We start from the raw sequence: 22,159 nt of genomic DNA, 5'->3' as shown, positions 1-22,159 counted from the left end.
AAAAACGGTTCAGAAATTGCAAATGTGAAGACGAAGATAAAATGCATAATAAATGTAATTAAAATTTGATTTTAGCTTGAGAAATTTTGCTTATATTATTTTTCATGTATATTACGCATAAAAACTAAAGGAAACAGCTACATATTGAAGTGAAGAAGCAGAAGAAGAGGAGAAGGAAGAAGAGTGATAAGCATGAAGATGCCGTGCAAAATGTTGGCCAGCTTCAGTTCAGTTCAGTTCAGTTCAGCAGAGGCGCAAAATCAACAACAATAACGAAACAGCGAAAAATCAGTCAAGTGTTTTCCTAGCTCTGTGTCCGTGTATGTGTGTGTATGCATGTGTGTGTGTGTGTGTGTGTAACAGTTGTGCTGATTCACAGACACAGAGCGAAGAGGTGCCAAATGGAAAAACTGGCCAAGTGAGCGACAAGGCGAGAGGGCGGACGAACGGGACGGTCGGAGTAGCTGTAGCTGGAAAATAAACGATGTTGTCTATGACAAGGCATGACGGTAATGACGCAGGCCATGGCAACAGCAGCACTGGGGAGACTAGAGCAGAGCTACAGCAGCAGGAGCCTGTGTCTGTGTTTGTGTCTATACCTGTGGGCCAAGTGTTTCGGCCAAGTGCCTCAGCTCTGAGCTCTGGACGGCGCATTGGCAATGCTTCTTTTTACCTTCAATTTTCGTTTTAGCCGCATCATTGTCGCTGTTGCCTGTGCACTGTTGTTGTTGTTGCGTGTTTTGTTTTTGGAATTTTTCAATTCAAGGTTTTGCCTGTGCCCAAGCGGTTTCGCACCCCTCGCCTCACCTCGCCTACCTGCCTTCACACCTCTGTAAAGGCGCGCACATTCCATGTCTCAGGCTCAGAACTTTGCCTCTTTTGCACAATCATTCGAGAGAGAGAGAGAGAGAGAGCGAGAGACAGAGAACGAGACAGATAGGCAGAGAGTGAGAAAGGGAGAGAGCGAGAAATATGGGCTGTAAGACACTCAAATCGCGCTGACTGCTGCTATCAATGGCTGAGCCTTTTCCTTTGCCTTTTTCTGAGTCGAATGCTCTAATGCAAAAAGTCTTTAGGTTTTGAGAGAGATGCTGTAATCTCATGTAAATACAGTAATCACACACTACAAATGACAAAGCAAACAGAAAGTAGCTAATTTTGATATGAATATGAATGTGAATGTGAATGTGATGTGAATGTGAATGTGAATGTGAATGTGAATGTGAATGTGAATGTGAATGTGAATATGAAAATGAAAATGAATGTGAGTGTGAATATGAATATGAATAAAAAATATGAATATGAATATGAATATGAATGTGAATGTGAATGAATGAATATGAATAGAAGTGTGAATATGAAAATACATTAATTAATTTTAATTTATTTCAATGTGAATATGAATGAGTATGAATATAAAGATAAAAAGAGTTCACATGAATATATGAATATGATTCATTAACTGAACTAATTAAAATTCTCAAAATTGCTTTTTAAGTCTAAAGTGATCCTTGGATCAAACTGGACTCATAAAATCTGATAAGATCAACAGCTTAATTCATCAAGTGCTTTCATTCCAATAAAATTGAATACGAATTGAAGCTGGACTTAGCTTGATTCACAAATTCTGCTCAAGCAAGTTAAGCTTTCTTAGCTTTTAATCAAGTTCGCCTCCGCACAAAGTGTATTAGAAGCTGCGGTTTAGCCCTATAGCTAACTGCTCTTTCGGCTTGTTATTTTAGACGCTGATGCTGCCTGTCTGCACCAATGGTGTGTGTGTATGTGTGTGTGTGTGTGTGTACTGCCTGGCATCATAAATCATCTCAAGTGGCTGATGCGGCTGCTGGTACTGCTGTTGTCTGCCTGCGCTAGCTATTTTGGTTTTGTATCTATAACTATAACAATTTGCAAGTGTATCTTACGGATACACACTCAGAGCGAGAGAGATAGAAAGAGATACTAGGAGAGAGAGAGAGAGATCTGTCAGTCAGCGCTGCCAACACCTTGCTGCCAAGCGGCAGTCTTTTTGACATTTCTGTTGCACTAATTTGCAGCACTTGCAACACAGGATACAAAGCGGCACAGATACAGATACAGATACATTTGCAGATGCAGCTAGAGATACAGATACAGCTACAGCTACACATACAAATAAAGATGCAGCTACAATAGAGCTGGCTGAGCTCTAGCATTCAGGTAACAGGTAACTGAAGATGCCCTTGCTTGGCCGCTTGCATCCATCAGATACAGATACAGCTACAGATACAATATATTTTGCTGCTTTTCGCTGCTGTTGCTCAACAGCCAACAGCTGTGCGCCACATTTGCGGCGCTTGATAATCAAGTTAATGCCGATAATGATGTTCGCGCCGCTGAGGATTTGCGCATCAGGACAAAGCTGACGGCAAAAGGCAGCAAAAAAAAAAAAATCTTTGATTTTCAACGGGAGACCTTCGCTGAAATGTGGCAACGACGCAAAGGAACCACCATGAGAAGAAGCAGCAGAAAAAAACACAAGTATACATATATATGTATGTATATATATTAATAATAATAATAATATCTGTACAAAATACTCGCCAACAGCTGTGCGAAATTTGAGCTAATTTTTGCGGGGCTACGGCCACGCCTTCCACTCATGAGCCGGAGCCGGAGCCGGTGCCGAAGCAAAATATTATAATCAATCAAATTTGTGGATGGGATATGGATGATGGCAACAGCTTTAAACGGCATAAGCAAACAGCTTGTGGAAAGAAGCAGAACATATGAATTAAGTACTAAAAATATATATATATATAAAAACATTAAAGTGCAGCAAAAAGAAAAGTCTTTACTGTAATCGAATCACTCTGAAGGAATCTCAGGAGACAAGAGTTGCATTCAGTGATGATTCTATATGTATTGCCATATAGATATGTTTAATATATATATATTATATATTTTTTTTTTTTTTATTTTATTTTTTTTTTCGTGTTGAAAAGCTAAGATTTCTCAAAATATAGATTTTATATTTAGATTATAAATTTATATAAAATATAATGATATTAAAAATCAAAATAATATTATAATTTTATATCATATAATAAATATTATATATTTATTTCTCTCTGTCTCTCTATGTTTCTCTCCTTCTCTCTGTTTATACACCTTTTTAACTGAAGACTTCTTCAAAGACTTTTCAAGTTTTTCACTTCACTTCGCTAAGCATAATTTTCTTTTAAAAATACATTTATCTTAAACTTGTATTCTTCTTCTTCCTCTTTTCCTTGTTCATATTCTTCTTGGAGTTTGGCATCACTTAAGCATCTAATCAAATGAAAAGCCAAAATGAAAATCTCTACCCTTATCACAGCTAGCATATGTGAAATGGAAAATCTACTCAATTGGAAAAGCCTTTGATATCACACGTGAATTTACTGCGCTGCATGCGAAGCAATCAATAAAATTTATTATTAATTTTGCTTTATTATTTGGGCATTATTTATATAATATATATGTGCTTTTTGATAATTAATTATAAGAATATTTATTTATTGTGAAATAATTGATTTTTAAAAATTGTATTTACTATGATTTTTTGTGAATTTTTATATAATTTAATTTGTAGCTAAATATTTGAAACTTCTAAGCAAAATTTCTGTTAGCTAAATTTTTTTTGGCAAAGTTTTAAATTCAGTTTTTTAATTTCTTAATAAAAGTAAAAATTGTGAATTCTGATATGATATGATTTTTTTTTATGATTTTAATTTAATTACAAACACGATATCATATTGATATATAAGTTTTAGTTACTTTTATGCCATTGCAATTTTGCTCAAGCACTTTGACCCGTCGCCTGTCGCCCTTCATCGTATTCCAACACTCACTCATTGCAGCCACATTTAAAGCATTTGCTTAAAACTATAAATCACAAATCCATTAACTCATTGAACTACTACAGATATATATTCATATTCATATTAAAATTCATATTCATATTCGTATTCGTATTCGTATTCGTATTTGTGTCAAATATGCTTGCATATTCAAATATATTTCCATTTTAATTTCAATTTGATTTTTATTTATTTGCCATATTTTGCCAAATTGCTAAAAGTGCAAGATTTATTTTCTTCATGCTCGCAGTTCCATTAAAATTGTGGAACTACGATTTGCCATTTGCCGGCTGCTCGGATTGCGTATTTATTTATTCTGGAATATGTGAAGAGTTCGCTTTGCGAATTGCCGTCGGCTGGATTTACGGTCCCATCAAAAGACACAAAATCGAACATCAGACAGAAGCAACAACAACAGCAGAATCAGCAATAAACAACCTGTGCAAGCCACATGAAGAAGGCAAAGAAACAATAATAATTAAAATTATTGCAAATGGGTCCAACTGACTGCATAATACTCGTCCAATTTGCCAATGGGGAAGCTAAAGCAAACTTCTTGGGGACTGGCTTCAGAGCCTCGCAGATCGTAGTGGATATATGGATGTATATTTCTCGGACTATGCACAAAGCCAATATACCCTTTTTACCAATTCATGTCAAGACCGATAGCAGGTGCTCTTTGGTATAAATAATAAGAGAAATATCTGATATATATTTTAAAAGATTAAATGTCCACGAAAATGAGCTAAATAGAAAATATCATCTAGGCAATTATATTTCTTACTTTTGATATTATATACCAAATATATCACAATTCAGGAACAATTCACACAAAGCCAATATACTCGCATGCCGCCAAGCGAGCGAGCATAAGCAAAGAGCAACGCAAAGATAAACAAAATATATCAAAAACGTCTCGACTCATCTTTATGTAAGATACTTATCTATACATATATATATATGTTTACTTATATATATATGTTTGATTTATATTTATTTATATATATTTGTTTTATTTGATTTTGTTACTCATTTCAACAAATTAATTAGCGAAAATATTTGAATGGCTTTTTAAGTTTCAATTAAAACAATTTTGATGGGTTTTTTTGAGTTTTGAGATGGAAAAGTTTGTTTTAGACAAATTAGTTTTGTGTAATTTCATAGTTTATCTGCGTGTATGAAATTTAATTATTTATTTATTAACAAGTTCCAATTAATTTAAAATTAAACATATGAAAATAACATTGTTATTAGTTCAATCAAATATATTCGTCAATTTTTTGGTTATTTGATTTTTTAGTAAATATATTTTAGTAAATTGAATATCATGAAGACTTTAACTAATATTGAAATCAAAATTAAAAGTTTAATTCATATTCATTTTTCACTTTTTTAATGTAAAGTTTAAATTAAGCTATTATTTAATTTATTTGTAATACTTTTTTTCAATTGTTTTTTTTTTTTTTTTTATTGAATTAAATTGATTGATTTTAAATAAAAATGTAGTTTAGTTTTTCGGCTTTTTTCAAATGCAAACACGTTAATTTTTTTACTATTATTTCTATTAGTTATTTCAATTCTCATGCCAAATATTTGAATGAACCTGTTACTTTTATTGGTTTATTTATTTTAATACCAAATATAATTAATTAAATTGTTTATATTAATATTATTATCAGCTACATTTTTGTAGTTAAATTTAATTTGTTTATTTCAATATTTTTATCTGCAACTTGCAATTAGTTTTTATTATTTTTATTATTATTTAATTTCAGTATATTTTATAATTATTTAAATCATATCGAAACTGTGCCGGAAATCTAAATCTTCTAAAATGCCTTAAAAAATATTTGTTAAACTTGTTCTGTGCAAAATGAATGATGAGTTTCATTAAAAAAGCAAAATCTGTCTATTTCTAAAAGTTGTATTTAATAAATTTGTATGCCGATTTTAGTCTCAAAACATGAATGAAACAGTTTCATTCATATTTTGAGACTAAAGTCGGCATATCAATTTATTATTGTATATTCATGAGACTAGATTTTCTAATATTGAAAAATATTATATATATTTCACTCTCGATTTTTGTCTTATCAATTAATTTTATATAATTTATTTTTTATAGCATGTATTATTTGATGTAAGACCTTTGAATAGTTTTTGGAAACAGAGAACTAATATAACACAAATAAATCAACACTATTATAACATATGTTATTTTATATTGTCATGTCATAATATTCTCAACTTGTTCTATTCATATATTTAATATGCAATTTAATTTTTTGTTTAATGAATCGCATGTGAAACGTGAAGGCGCAAAGGGGAAACGGCGCACAAAGTTGCCAAAAATAATATTTGTTTTTAGTCAAAATGTATCCCATTTAATTTTGGGTTGATTTTGAAAATGTTTAATAACAGTATTTGACCTACATTTGTTGCTTCCTTTTGGCAATTGTTGTGTTTTTTCTTTGGACGTCGACGTCGCTGCCGCTGTCGCTGTCGCTGCACTTGTAAAATGGTTTCCTGCTGCTTCCACTTCTTGGACAACTTCTTCTATTTCTGCAGCTTCTTTTGCTGCTGCTGCTGCTCGTCTCTTGAAATATCCAATATACGGAGCAGAAGAGGAACAACAACAACAACAAATAATCAACCAACAGCCGCAGCTGCTGCAGCAACTGTTATTATTGTTGTTGCTTCTGCTTTGTCTCCTTCTCCTTCTCCTGCTGTTGCTGCTGTTGTTATTGTTGTTGTCGTTAGTATTCCACGCGTAACACTCTAGCGGTACTTTACCGCTCACTCTCGATTTTTGCAAGTCTTTTTACGTACTTGTTGTTGCTGTTACAATTTGCACTTGAAAAAAATTGGCAAAAAAAAAAAAAATAACGAACAAATAGAATAAATAGAGCGTATGCCCGAATAACCGTAAAACAAAAGATGCACAAATCAAATGCGATAATATTTATGTGCAGTTGTTGTTGCTTTTACTGTAACTGTATTTGCTTGGTTTTGGGCTGCTGTAAGGCGCGTTACACGAGCGCTCACACATACAAACACACACTCAGAAGTGCAAAGCAAAATATAAGCCTGCACACACACACACGCGAGCGCGCTCACACAGTGAGAGACGAGAACGAAATCGGTTGGCGCTGATTAACGGGGACACACGCACCGACAACGTGTCCAAACGCTTCAATGAATCGCACAGAACTAAATGCGTACCCGTCACGATGGCTGCTGCTGCTGCTGCCTGCTGCTTGCTGCCTGCTGCTGCTGGCTGCTATTGCTGTTGCTGCTGCTGTTATTGCCTGCCTGCCTGCCTGCCTGTCTGACAGCCCGTTTAGCACGTGAGCGCACAACAGCGAAAGAGCAAGAGAGCGCAACTGCATATGCTGTAGCGTGGCGCTCTCACACAAAGATGTAACACATGCGGGTGGCTCTCACAGCCTCTGTAAGCGGCCCAATAGATTACATTGATGCTGCTGCTTAACAGTGACGGCGGCAGCGACTGTTAAGCACCGGTCAGCGCCTCTCAACTAGTCAAGCAAATTGGCAAACAATGCAAAATAATGGAATTTTAAATTATAAAAAAATTAAGTAAAAATGTCTAATGTTGATGATAAAATATTAAATATTAAAAATTATATACATATACACTAACATATAAAAATACTTAATTCTAATTTAATATGCATAATATATTACTATATTTATACAATTTTCCGTTATCTATTTTTTAATTTTTATTCTTCTTCAAACATCCGCAGCTCCGCAATTGACAAATTGCATTTGTTGTCTAAAGTAAATGCTAACAGTAACATAAACAAACAGCTTAAATGCGCTCTGTTACTTTAAAGCGGTTGCTCTCTCTCGCTCTCTCGCTCTCAATCTTTCTCTCTCGCTCTCAGTCTGTTGCTCTCAGCTGAGCCACGTGACTGTTATACGCGCGCTGAGCGTGTTTACAGTTTACAGGATAGCGCTCCTGTTAGCCGCCACAGGTTTCTGTTGTTGCGCTGCTGCCACTAAAGCCGAACAGCTGTTCCATGTTGTTTACTGCGTCGCATTATGCGTGTATAACAGTTTGTTCACATTAATTGCCATTCAATCAATTTTTACAACAATTTACGCCAGTTTTTGTTCACAAAAAAATATGCAACAAAATTTTTAATTGAACAAAAAAAATTATATAAACTTGTTTACATATCGAACAAGACTTATTTATTTGCTAAAAGACCTATATTATTTAAATTCATATGAAAATAATTTTTTGTTTATTGAATTTGCTTCCATTTTTCGCCATTTTTTTCTCATCCCAATTGGACAAGAGTTTTTAGAAAATTATAGCCAATATTTTTGTTTATACGCAACAACAATTTTTATGTAACTTTTCTGTTATATTCTCTTAGTTGTGCCTTTAAGAGCGGCGGCCGATAACTGGTCGTAGCACAGTTTTTATGGCAACATGAAGCTCTTATACGGGCGACAGGAAAGTGCGCCTCGCGGGTTGTGAACTTTGCTAATGTTGCGAAATTTCGGAAACAACTTGTTGAAGGATTTCTGTGGAATCTAAGTTGTTGGCAAATAGAACTTTAACACTTAGTATATCCTATATTCTAGTATAGATCAGCTAGGTAATCGATCAATTTATTGATATTTTTTGCTTTAGTTTTTAGAAATAAACTCATATAGACAATAATTTTTAAATTTATAGATTTATTTTGTAAATATTTGCATCTAAAGCAATTGCTTAAGTAGCAATACGATATATATCGGCTTCGCCAATTTATACCATCCCTTAATCATGCTAAATGCAGCTTCTTATAATTGATAAATGCGCTCTTCAAGTCTTATAAATGACAGACGGCGCAAGCGTCAGCGGAGCAGCGGCTTTCGCAAGCTGCGCTGCCGTCGCAGACCCAACTCAAGACGTAATATGACACCTCGGCATAACCGCAAAAGCCAATTCCCCGCTCGCTCGCCCTCTCGCTCGTTTTGAGCAGCCACCAAGTGCCAAACTGCAGTTGTTTTGTCCCTCATCGATAAACAGTTACAACACATTTTGGGCACATTTCTCATGCACGCATACACACACGCATTGACACGCACAGAGAAAATAATAAGGTCAATCAACGGGCGCAGCGGGCGGCGACAGCGACGTTGTCAACAGCTGCGCTGGCGCAAAAGGCATACAGCGACGGCAACTGCGAAGGCGAAGGCGCACACGACGGCGACTGCGCAGGCCGGCGCAGGCAAGGCAGCAGGCAGATTAATTGCGTCGTCGTCGCTGACGACGCCGTTGTCTGCCGCGGCGTGAATTTATGAGTTTCACATGAGCGATGGTTGGCCAGCCATGTGGTTGTTGTTGTAGTTGCTGCTCGCTCGCTCTCCCAATCGGTTATGCTCTCATCATTTGTACAGCACACGCACATGTGTTTGTGTGTGTGTGCACACTTGAGCGCCGGCTTTGAGCGCCACTTGAGGTCCGAGGCCTGAGACTGTTATTCTTCATTGTCTTCTGCCTCTGCCCTCTTCCTCATGCTGTTCTCTCTCGCTCTCGCTCACTCTCTGTTACTTTGTTTAGCTATTTGCTGCGTGGGCCCGCATTGTTGTTGTTGCTGCTGCTGGTAAAATGATATGATATGATATGATTTATAAGCTAGCGACGGTAAGCCTCGCTCTTTGCGATCTGTATGTGTGTGTGTGGGTGTGTGGGCGCATTTGATTGTGTGCCTGTGTGTAATACACAATTAAACGAAATTGATCTATTTGAAAAGTGCATTCGATTTCCATTTATTCTACTGCTCCAATCAATAATTCCAGTAAACCTGAATTAAGTCACCTTGGGAACTCTTCGAGAGTTTTATTTTCATTCTATCTAATATTTATCTATAGTATTCGGTAGTAAGGATATATCCTCATTCGGTAATGATATGATAGAAATTCTAAGAAATCGCCAATCTGATTGATATCTAATTGAAGTTGAAAACTATTTGCTTTGTTCTCAATTCACGTTGAATTTCATTTATGTATATAATTCAATTATATTTCCGTTCCATTCAATTCAATTCAATTTTCAATCAAATGTCTTTTCTATAGTTTGACAAAAGTTCAATTGAACTAATTAGCCTGTAAATAATGTCATTCGATGCGTTTAGCTCTTCAACCTGTTTCAATACTCTCTCAACTTTGCATTGGCTGATGCTTAAGCAGCAAATGCAGCATCGAATGGAGACAGAGTTCAGCTTGAAGTTCAATCCAATCAGTCGATTCAATCCACTGAAACTGCAGCGCGTCAATTATATAAATACAGTTATGTAGCTTTCAACCGTTGCGAATTCAACTTCAATTGCCGCCGGCTAATTTGGCGATTTGTAAAGTGTAATTAAGCCAAATCAGACGGCTATTAAACAATTGAAGATAATTAAGCGAAATTAAGGGAATATCAGATGAGTGAAAGAAGTCCAACATGAGCTAATTGCAAGTACAAATGAAGGAACCCCCTGCGCTGCCTCTAGATATGCAAATCAAGTCACCCAAGAGACAGAAATCTTATATAGATTGATAGGTAGTACAAGATGGAGAGAGAAAGAGAGAGTGGGCGAAAGAGGTATCAAAACAATAATTAATAATAAAGAAATAAATAATATGGCAGGGTTACTCAGTCTCTCGCTCTCTCTCTCTATCTCCCTCTCATTCTTTAGCATTTAGTTCTCAGCTTTGCGGTTCCGTGGTTCGTATCTCGAGACCCATCACAGTTGGACGTCGCGCCATTCTCTGAATATGTTGTACAACTCCTACGACTCTCGTGGTTGTGCGGTAATAACAGCTCAAGAAGTGAGAAGACGAACAGGAAGATAAAGCAGACTGAACGACTGACTGCTACCCTGTTTGTAGAAGAAACTCTTTAAGAGACGCCAACTAAAATATACTTACTCTATATTATATTATATTTTGCATACAATATGTTTTAATTAAATCAGCTTAAGGCTTTTGATTTTTTAGGTTTAACCTATTCAGACTCATTAGATGCATGAGAAAGCTCAAACAGCAATTATACATATTTATGCATATAAAGCCCATATTAGCAAATATACCTAATTTTACAGTACTAGAATGAGTCAGTTCTTAGTTCCTTGGGTTCATATGACTTTCATATTGAAATTCCATAGCGCTAGCATAAGCCAGAAGTACGGATAGACTAAGACGAGTTGAAGAACTGATATAAATAAAAACTTGTTAAATAATTAATCATATACAATTAAAATTAGTTTATAATTGCAGATCTCAATGAAAGTAATCCAAATTCGGAATATATTTCCATAAGTAAAGCCGAAGTAAGTCTGCATACCAAATTTCTTGGCTTTACCCATAGCTATCGCCGAGTTCTCTGAGGTCAGCCCAACGAAGTTAGCCTGAAATAGACATTCAGTGACTGCAGCACAGGCAGTACTATATATGCCCACAAGCACTGACTATTATTGGGTATACGAGAAACGTCGGCTAAGAGCGAACTCAGCAAGCAACTCCTTTAATGAAGTGAAAAAGTAAACACTGAAGCGTCGCTGTCTGTGCCGCATATCCCACAGCGAGGTCGCAGCAGCAGCTGCCAAAGGTGTACGAAAAGAAATAATACAAATATCGAAATGCCCAAAACAAAGAACGAAATATAGAGATGTGTGTGTGTGTGCGTGTGTACAGTTATAATTAAGTGATACACATAGAAAGAGAGAGAGAGAGAGAGGTAGAGGGCGCTGTACCTAAGTTTTTCAGTACGTTTTTTTCTTTCAGCCCTTTCTTAATGATTGTTTTCAATTATTTATTTATTATTTATTTTTTTTTTTTGCCTCACTGTGCCTGCCGCTTATAGGCCGGATTGGTGGGCGCGGGAGCGGCGGGTGTTGGGGTCAGCTAAGAGTCAATCGCGTGGAATCGATTGAGTCGGAGCCAGAGCCGGAGCCGGAGCCGGAGCGCCTTTTAAGTGTTTACGCTTGTTTTATTAATTTCCATCATACGTCTTCAGCTGTCAGCGTGCATCTTCCTCAAGGAAAACAACTCGAAAAGGAAAACTCGCAAAAGATGCGGCAGCGGGGGCGGGGACGAAGGCGGAAGCCAACTTAAAAAAAGAAGAGAAAAAAAACTCCAACGCTTAACGAGCTGCCAATGAAATCAACATTTGCTGACGTTGAAATACGTTAAAATATTGACCCTGAACATCATATGAAAAGTGAGGGGAAAAAGCAAGGGGGGGGTGGGGTAGGCGACATAAATCAACCCTGAAAGTTGTTTGAATTGAATGGAAAGTTGAATTAAGATTGAATTGAAATCGCACAGCTCTCCTCCCCAGATTGATTGAAAGCTGTTGAAAAGTGCGGCGTCTAAATATTGTGATGGATTAACAAATTAGGGCCTTGTTGGCCTAATCAGCTAATTGAAAGGTGAAAACATTGAAAGTGAAATGAACGAAAATGGTTGAGCTTCGGTATATGCAATAATATATATGGATTTACATATTAAACTAACTAAATAAATTACAAACAAAAATTAGAAATAAAAAAAATAATTTCAATACCTAATAAAAAAAAAATAAAAATAAAATAGCTAAGAAATTTAGAAATTGAATATAAATTGACCCCATATTGAAACCGAATTGAATTCTGCCCAAGCAATTGAAACTCGACTAAGCGTAGTAGAGGCATTAGTTGAACTTGAAAGATGTTGAATGAAAGCAATTGAAAATGAAAAAATCTTACAGTTGACATTTCGCAGTTCGTTGAGTGTTGTGACAATTGAATTGAACAATTGAAAAGGAATTGAATGCTGCCCAAACAATAGATATGAAACGATTCAATTACTCCAATAAAATGTGAAAACTCGGCTAAGCGTAGTAGAGGCATTAGTTGAACTTGAAAGAGGTTGAATGCAAGCAATTGAAAATGCAAAAATCTCATAGCTGACATTTCGCTGTTCGCTGAGTGCTGCAAGTGACAATTGAATTGAACAAGCTGAGAGCTGTTCTGTCAAGTGAGCCGCCAGCCACATGAATGATCCATTTAAGTTTTGCAAACCTCTCGATGCCCTTCAGACCTCGGCCTCATCCCCCACTTCCCCACTTCCCCCACCCCATCAACATTTGGCCGTCGTTTATCGTGACGGCGACAAAATAAATGGCAGCTCGAAAGCCTTGATGTAATCCAGTGAAATGTATTATTAATGCCACAGCCTAGGCCACATATATATATATATGTATATACATATTATATATATATGTATATATAGAGAGCTAAGCCCAGGCAGCTAACCCTCAATTTCAGATGCGAGAGGCAGGACAATAACAATTGCACTGGTTGCTCTATAAGGCACGAAAGTTTACAGCTAAAACGATTCGAATTGCCAATTTCATGCTTCGAGTGCAGGGCTTTCAATCAAGCCAGAGATCGAGAGAGAGAGACAGACAGAGAGAGAGAGAGTGAGACAGAGGAAAAAAACTAACGCGAAAAGCAACGCTGACATGTTCATAGAAATGTAATATAGTTAGATACATAAGTATTCGTACTTAGAGTTACATATGCAACCAACTTACAGTGTCTCCTCTCTCTTTCCCTTTCCCTCTCTCTCTCTCTCCCTCTCCCTCTCCCTCTCCCTCTGTCTGCCTGTCTGTCTCATCCCCGTCTGGCCAGCCTGCAGTCGTAGTGTATTAACAGCCATTGAGTGAGCTGGTTTCGTATCATCGTGACCTCGTCTTGTGGCAATTGGATATGCCACCAACAACGACATCACTTTCCAGCACAGATGCTTCTCTGTCTGTCCACGTTCCATATGCTGTCCCGCTTACACTCTACTCGGCACTATCTCTCTCTCTCTCTCTCACACTCTCTCTCGACCACTGTGAATGTCCTTTTTCGAGGCGAGCGCACGCGATTTTTATGGCATATTCGTGAGCTTATTGTAATGAATTACTTTACGTATCTTTTGCGCTCTTTCATTTTTGTTATACTTTAAATACCCCGTAGACGGAGCAGAGGCAGCCGAGCGGGTAGCTTGCACATGATGTGGTTGCATCAGAAAGCTTTTTGTGTTTCATTTGCTTATTGTATTTTGTTTATCAAATTGAAAAAATTTTTACTTTAGTTTATCTCTATGTAGATGCAGCTATGGGCATGAAATATGCCTCATGTAAGGCTCTCTATTTGTGGAGAGAGAAAATATTTATATACTTATCTATGTGGATATAGATGTACACAAATATATATGGCTCGTATAATGCTCTCCATTTGTAGGGAGAAAAAATCTGTATATCTCTCTATGTAGATGTATAGGGGTTTTCAATAAGGTCGGGTAGATGTTGAAATATATGTAAGGCATAGAATATATTTGCCTTATATATGTATGTCTATCCATATATGAAATACTTCATATACATTGGCCGCCAGTATGTATATTATAATACATACACAATTTTACATCCCTTATGGAAAGTTGATATATGAATACTTTTCTTCCATAAAAAGTTAACCAAATATAGTCAGGAATCCAAGTGAACTCGTTGGCTCTATTCACAACTATCCAAGTGAACTGAATAGATATTAGAGCTGGAAACATATTATTGGATATTTGTATCTTGTCTTGATTGTAACATTATAATATACCATTTATTGTACTCAACTATCTATGTGAACTCGATGATTGCTGGACTTAGAGACAGCTAATTTGGTAAGTATAGTCTATAATCGTTCTCTCTCTCTCACTCTCTCTTTCTCCCTCCCTCTCTCTCGTTTTTTTCCCATATTTAGAGTTTTTTCAATATACTCAACACATATCCTTAATAGAGATCCATATAATTTTCATACTTTTACACAAAATTATTTCATTTTTCTGAGCGCAGCCTCAGCTCTGCAGCATAACTGTTCGTCGAGCGTGTCCGCCCTTTGCGTCTTTTCTATATTCCTCTTGGCGTAATCCATGACGATGGTCGTTAGTCGTTAGTCTGAGGCTCGGTTATTGACTGCATGCGGTTGGGCTTTAGCGCCGTTTGCCCATTTCCGACTAGCGAATATTGTAGATATATATATAGCATAGCATATACAGATGTATATATGTATGTATGTACATATATCTATCTCTTTGGCTATGATTGTGCTTCATATCATGTGACATGTGGTATTTTGCTGTAATCATAATTTTATGTCCGTCTAAGTAGCTGCGCCTGACGACTGTCAACGACACGGCCGACAACAACAACAACAACAACAACAACAACAACAACAGCAACTCAGTTGAAGCTGTGTGCTTAGTTTTAGCAGCGCTGTCAATCGAAATCTTAGGCATGTCCTTAACACATCCTGCCCAAAGCCCAGCGACCCCTGCTTGGCTGACGTTCAGCTGTGGCACCTGCAACGATTCAAGTTGATAGCTCTGCCTTGACCAGACATTCCCCAACATTCTGTAATAGTTCATTGACTCTACTTCTGACTTAGATTTGGCTAAACAGTCAATTGAACTAGTTCCGGGCAGATGTGCGCAGAAATTGTCTTGTGTGTATGTTGTTCCCATATCTTTTGATTTAGATAGTCTTAATTTTGCAGACATTTCTCGACATTCAGAGACAGCTCGTTGACTCGACCTACTTAAATTTGCCTTCACATTCAATTGAACTAGTTCCGAGATATCTTTTGATCCACATAGGCTAGACCAGTGTAAACATTTCTTATACTTCTATAGATGGGTAGCAAATATAGATTTGTTGCGGGTAGTTTCTTTTCTAACGGCATTGATGATATTCTTCTTAAGCATTATTTCAATTTCAATCTATTTAGCAATGACTTTTTTGGGTTTCCTCTACCTAACAGCAGGTTAAATTACCTGACAAGCATTTAGGTAAGATAAAGTCTATCTCTAAAGGGAGTTTAGGGTAAGGTATCTAGAAGGTTTTGAACCTTACGTTCAAAAAAAGTGAAAATTACAGGGTATTTTTTATATGAGAGGCCCCAAAAGAGGCGTAAATATTATTTCTGGGCTATTAATAGGGGAGGTCAATAGTACATCGAATATACAATTTTAAGTTTTTGCTGTCACCTCTCTTGAGGTTCTGATATATCCATATCTTTTTAAACTTCATTTGTTAACCCGATACACATATATATCGTGTTACTTCTCTTCACGTAGGACTTCTATGATATCAAAAGGAGTACTTTCCGATTTGCCACTCACTTATGGAGAAACTCTATACACTCTTTGAAATGAGAGAGCATACGAATATAATTCCAAATTTCTGCCTCAAGCCACAATAGCTGAAATTCTCGGAAAGTCATTTTAAAAATCTAATATACCTTCATTCACTTTAATGAATGAGTAATCGGAGAGTAGGGCCAGCTCACGTTAAACCGCTAGTTAAGTTTGACAGGAGCATAGAGATATGCACACCGTTGAGTACTATAAATGGATGTACTCAAACATGGACTTGCTTAACCAGATGTATAATCTTGTTGGCTTTATCTTCAGAGCTTATTCCTGGGCGCTGGACTCTCAACTGCCACGCCCCGTCGCCTGTGGCCAAACAATCATTAGCCGTACATTAGCGGCATTGACGTTGAAAATTGTGCAACTGCGAAACGTTTACGTTAAGCCTTTGAGTAAGCAAAGTAAGTGAATGGAGTCACAGGATACGACAACACACAGATAGCAGGAGCAACAGGAGCAGCAGGAGCAGCAGACGCAGATATACCTATGCAGCACGGCGCTTTAGGAGACTGGGGCCGTGGAGGGCACCTATAAAACCACGTAATCTGCAAGTGAGTTCTTTAATTATGCTTGCAGCGCAACACATGTAAACGGCGCAGCAGGTGGCAGCAGCAGCAGCAGGAGCAGCAGCAGCAGTAGGCAAAGCGCAGGAGGTGGAGGCGGAGGCCGCAGTTTCGCTGTGACCGATGTGTGCGGAAGCGCAAACAAAATGCGAAGCGAAAGCCGCTTACAAAACCACAAAATGCTACGGACATCTTCTGCCAGCAGAAGGAATAGGTTGCTGCCAGGAGGAGCAGGGACACAGTGGCAGGAGTAGCTCGACTAGCAGGAGGAGCAGCAGCTGGCTACGTCATTCCACGTTCCTCCATTTTGAAGTTTTTGGGTCGCTGCGGCTTTTCGGCTCGCTCTATCTCTCACTCTTACTCTCTCTCTCTCTCGCTCCTCTTATGTGTGTGTGTGTGTGTGCGCTGCCCAAAGGATTACAATGGAGATGCGAATAAACACAAATACAATCAGCAAGCACAGACTTACATATACACATACATATAAATACATAGGCACACACCCACTCTCTGTCTCTCTCTCTCTCTCTCTGTGTGTCTGTGTGGGCGTCCAAGTGGCTGCTTTTGCTGCCAATGCGAAACCATTTGCGGATTTAATTGCCGTTAACATGAGCCTCGCTTTACTTTGTTATTGTAGCTCAGCTGCAACTGTCTCCTCTTCTTCCTCTTTTACTTCTTGTTGTTGTTGTTGTTGTTGAGCGTCACATTCGCTAGAAGGCGGTTTGGCAACTAGAAGACCGAGCGCCTGTTAGCTATACCAAAACTCCCTCATCTCCCTCTCTCTCTCTTTCTCTCTCTGTAAGAACTTCAACTTCTTTTGCCTTTGTCCTAGCATTGAGGTTTGCTTTCATATTGATAATACCCTGTATATACAGGGTATTATAAATATGAGCTGAAGAGTGTACAGTGAGGTGAGAAAAAGAGAAACTTTGGCAATGGGAACAGTTTTTGGGAACAAATTTGGGAACCGTTTTTGAGAACAGTTGTAAGTGGACACAGCTTATCAAAGGCAACCATACTTAAAGTTCAAAAGTGGGAACAGTTTTATTTTGTATTATGATTAGAAGCATGAGCACAGTATCCGAAGAGATTTATCTCTTTAATTTTTTTTTTTTGGCAAGTATTAGTAAAAGATAATCGAATGGAAAGCTGTGAGAAAAGAGAGAAACAAAAATAATAAACAAACAAGCATTTGAGATATTTACAAATTGAAAATCAATTCGATTTGCACAATTTATTATCAAAATAAGACAATATAAAAATATATAAAAATAAAAAATATATAAAAATAAGAAACGTTTATTTAGATTCCCAGGTTTTCATCTCCAGTAAGCTTTGGCTTGATAAAAATTTTGTTAATCAACCGATTAAGACACAATTGGGATATAATTAAAGAATCTGTAAATAAAAATGTTTAACATAAAAAATCAAAAAGTCTGTTTTGGCATTTTGATGTTGATCTATATGAATAAGTTGATTCGAAGTCTTTTTCATTATTTATGTATCCCCAGAGTAAATTTTATGTAATCTAAGCTCCCACTACATATAAATCATAGCTAACATAGTAAAGCAAACGATACTATTTACATATATATAGTTATGTGTATTGTAGAGTATTTGAAGTTCGTTGTGGCTCTCAGCCTCGCACACTTCACAGTTCAGAGAAATCTTTTGCCAAGTTTTGTGGTCAGTGGAGGGAATTATGTCAACTCTCAGGTATCGCAGCCAAACAGAGTTTCCACTCTTAACAGCGACTTAACATTCAAAAGCCACACAACAGAGTACAGCGTGGGTGCTAGCTCCATATATTTAAATACAGTGGAAAAGCATTAGGCGGCTTTGCACGGTTGCTTGGCCACGCTGGTTAGTTGGCCTTAGACTTAACTATATATAAGCTAAGTTTGTATAATTTATATTCATAATTCATATAGCTAAAGTATGTTGAATGCCTACTTTAAATATAATACCTAACTAATAGACGGTGCCTACTTAAAAGCCGAGTAATTAGTATTAAGTGAAAGTGAAACTTACCCCTGGGAATCGCCTGGAGAAATTGGCTTCAATTGCTGCTCCACAGTGCGTAGATTATCGCTGATGATATAATCTAAAGAAGAGGAAGAGCAAGGAATTATTATTAATTAGCGAAATTGTATAAAAACTCATTAAACTGCAATTCAGTTGAGCACATATTAAAAATTAAAATAATAAAAAAAAAAAAAAAATTAATATAAAAAAAAATATTTGCCATAAAATTAATTTACAATATATTTGTAATATACAATATAAATATAATTATATTTTATATTCAGGTATTTTTATGTTCCTATATAAATAAATTATGTCCGAAGTCCGAAAGTAAAGTATGATATTTTATGAGATTAAGAGAGATAAAGAGCAATTTGCATTCTTAAATTAGGATTATCAAAAATAGCTCTCATTTTTCTGATTTATAGTAAGCTCGAGCTGGAAAACCTTTTCTTTGAAAAATGTTAAATTTAAATGAAATAAAAAATTAATAATATACACATGACAAACTCTGTTAACCTAATTCAATTTCAGTGTGAGCTAAACTATCTAAAAGCTCTAAAAGCTCAGTCAAGCGCTGTTAAACACACAGCTAACACTGTTGTTGGTCAAAGTCAAAGTTAACAAGCAATGTTAAGTACGTTCTGTTAAGCAAAGTCATAATAGTCACTGTTAAGTCCGTTCTGTAAAGTTGTCCCAACAAAAAGCTGAACGAAAGCTTTCAGATAATTCCTTTGCTTTGGCAGGGAAAATTTGGTTAGGCACAAAAAGCTTGAAGTTTTGGTACTTTGGCACTTACCCTTCTGGAGCTGGCTGGTCGGTATGAATTCCTCGTGTTTTTGGTCCCCCTTTTCCTCGTACTTGAGCTTGTAGTCGGAGTGCTTGCGCAAGGACATCAGCAGCGACTGAGTGCGCGGCGGTATCTCCGGCGGCGCCGGCTCCGGCGGTGGCTCCGACTCGCCGCTGCTGTTGTTGTCCCCAAATTCATTCAGATCGCACGACAGCTGCAGCTGCGATTGTTTTGCCGTTAGCTGCTGCTGCTGCGGCTGCGGCTGCGGCTGCTGTTGCTGTTGCTGTTGTAGTGGCGTCTGGGCACGTTCGCTGCGATTGACAGATAGGGCCGAGGTGCCGCTGCTGGAGCTCGTCATGCCGCTCAATCGATTCAGTGTGCTGCGCGCTGCACCGCTGCGCTGGCTGCGACTGCTCGACGCCGCTGTCGACGATGACGCCGACGCGGGCAGCAAGTAGGCGCTAGCTGCTGCCGCCACGCCCCTGGCGCTGCCGTCCCCAGCATCCGGAGGCGACTCCTCGGCGGCGTACTTGCCGTTCAAGAAGGGATTTGTACTGCGCGGCGCCGCAGTCAGCGTCGTGCTGCTGCTGCTGCTGCTGTTGGGGAACAGGCCCAGATTGGCATTCGAGGGATATTTGATGGCGCCGCTGCTCGCCGAGACGGTGGCCACCTTGAGTGGCGACTGCGCTGCCGCCGCGCCGTTGGCTGCGCCGGTTCGCTGATGCGGCTGAGCGTAGGTCACCTCTTGGCTGGCTTGGCTGGCATCCTCGGTGCGATGATCGCGTTTGCGCAGATATTCCGGCTCACAGTCCGAATTGTAGTGCTCCATGCCTGGCGGCAGAAGGACAAAGGGAAGACGACAAAAAGAGTGGGTGGAGAAGAGAAGAGAGTTAAAACCGCTTGCATATTGCACTTTCGTTTTCAATGTTGCAAATGTGATGGGCACAGTTTTTGTTAAGATTTCAATTATAAACGACGATCGCACAGTGAATCTGGGAACAGATGTGAAATTTATATTTTAGGCTGCCCCTCTCACTTAGGTTTGCTCCCAACATGACTCGAGTTGGTTCGAGAGACAGAATTAACAACGTTTATGCATTTCACTTTCACTTTTTCATTCAGTGTTGCAAATGTGATGGAATCTGTTTTTGTTTAAATCACATTGAGTCTGGGAACAGTTTTGAAATTCAAACTTTACTCTACTCGCAACGACTCTAGAAGGAAAACTTTATGTCACTTAAACACATAAATCGGAAACACAGTTTCAATTCAAACAAATACATCATTTATTTATTCATTATAAAATAGAATTTATACAAAATTTATTCGAGCTTCAAACTTAAGTACTGGAAACTGGGTTTATCAATTATACATAATACAGAAATATTCTTCAGAGCATGAATACTTCCGTATCAACTTAAACTCTCTAAATAAAACTCTTCTCATAATTCTGCTTTAAAATCCAAATGAAGACTCCGTGCCTCGCATTGAATGCTCCAGGCACAAAACCATGCGATATTATAACATAATACATCAACCAAAAACGTCCAAAATTCGTATTCCTCTTTCGTAATACGACTTTATAAAAACAGCTCAATGGACGAATCAGGATAATATCCTATCGCCAGGGACTGAGAACCAAATATAAACCACCATATGATGATTATGATAATAATAGCTTAATCCTCATCAAACATAATAAGACTTCAAGCGAATACCAAAGAAAATTGCGGTTTCTTCTAACATAACACACCAGCTTAGCTATATTTGCGGATGGACGTCTTCGAAATATATCTCAGGAAGAAACAGCTGAGGATGACGTTGGAAGACGTCCACAGCTACTGCTTCTTTTTCTTCTACGCCTAAAAAATTGCAATATAAGCCAATGCCCAGGAATGTTGTGGGTAAACAGACTTTTTTTAATACTTCAACAGAAATTCACGATTTAAAAATACAAAAACAAAAAAATCCTGCTCCTCTTAAACCCACACTAAAGGATCACACGTGATTTCATTAAATATTTTGGTGCCAATAGCCCAGGACGACATTGAAAGCCGTCCACAGCTGAAAAGTGGGATCTGGAGTCTCTCCTTCTTCTTCGTCTTCTACGCCTAAAACAGTGGAATTACAAGTCAATGCCCAGGAAAGACGTGGGTAATCTGACTTTTTGTAATACTTCCACCACAAAAATAGATGATTTTAAAAGAAAACAGATGAAGAATACTATTAAGAAAACAGACGTTATACAAGAAACCACTTAACATTCGAAGCACCGAAAAATACCATAAAAAAAAAAAAGAATACATCCAGCTTCTCTCAAACCCACACTAAAGGATCACTCCTGTGATGTCACTAGATACTTGGGTATCAACTCCCGAGGATGGCATTGGAAGACGTCCAGAGCTGTAAAGCGGGACCAGGAATCTCTCTTCTTCTTCGTCTTCCTCCTCTAAAACAACTCTCAAACTCTCTTCAAAATCTAATTTAAACTCTTCTCATATTTTCTCTTCAAAATCCAAATGAAGACTCCGACCCTCGCATTGAATGCTTCAGGCACAAAACCATGCGATACATCAACCAAAAACGTCCAACATTCGTATTCCTCCTTCGTAATACGACTTTATAAAAACAGCTCAATGGACGAATCAGGATAATATCCTATCGCCAGG

At 37.8% G+C, this 22,159-nt stretch overlaps 1 protein-coding gene across 6 annotated transcripts in view; it reads right to left on the bottom strand.

Annotated features, from left to right (window-relative positions):
- LOC6584966 (teneurin-a) overlaps positions 1-22,159 on the bottom strand; it is a 301,718-nt gene that overhangs the window by 179,730 nt on the left and 99,829 nt on the right. For 3 of the 6 annotated variants that reach the window (XM_032732662.2, XM_015161023.3, XM_015161025.3), the window contains exons 3-4: positions 19,500-20,321; positions 18,707-18,779 (exon numbers count right to left, since the gene is read on the bottom strand). In XM_032732662.2, coding sequence (XP_032588553.2) covers positions 18,707-18,779; positions 19,500-20,321 — 895 coding nt within the window. Of the gene's footprint in view, positions 1-6,308; positions 7,105-18,706; positions 18,780-19,499; positions 20,322-22,159 lie in introns of those variants that run through there. The other 3 variants (XM_015161024.3, XM_002010566.4, XM_044009053.1) reach the window with 2 other exon arrangements.

This window comes from Drosophila mojavensis, unplaced genomic scaffold (genome assembly GCF_018153725.1).
Source record: "Drosophila mojavensis isolate 15081-1352.22 unplaced genomic scaffold, ASM1815372v1 contig_136, whole genome shotgun sequence".
Classification (NCBI taxonomy): domain Eukaryota; kingdom Metazoa; phylum Arthropoda; class Insecta; order Diptera; family Drosophilidae; genus Drosophila; species Drosophila mojavensis.
Note: the sequence above shows the minus strand (reverse complement) of the source record. Positions and strands in the feature narration are given on the sequence as shown.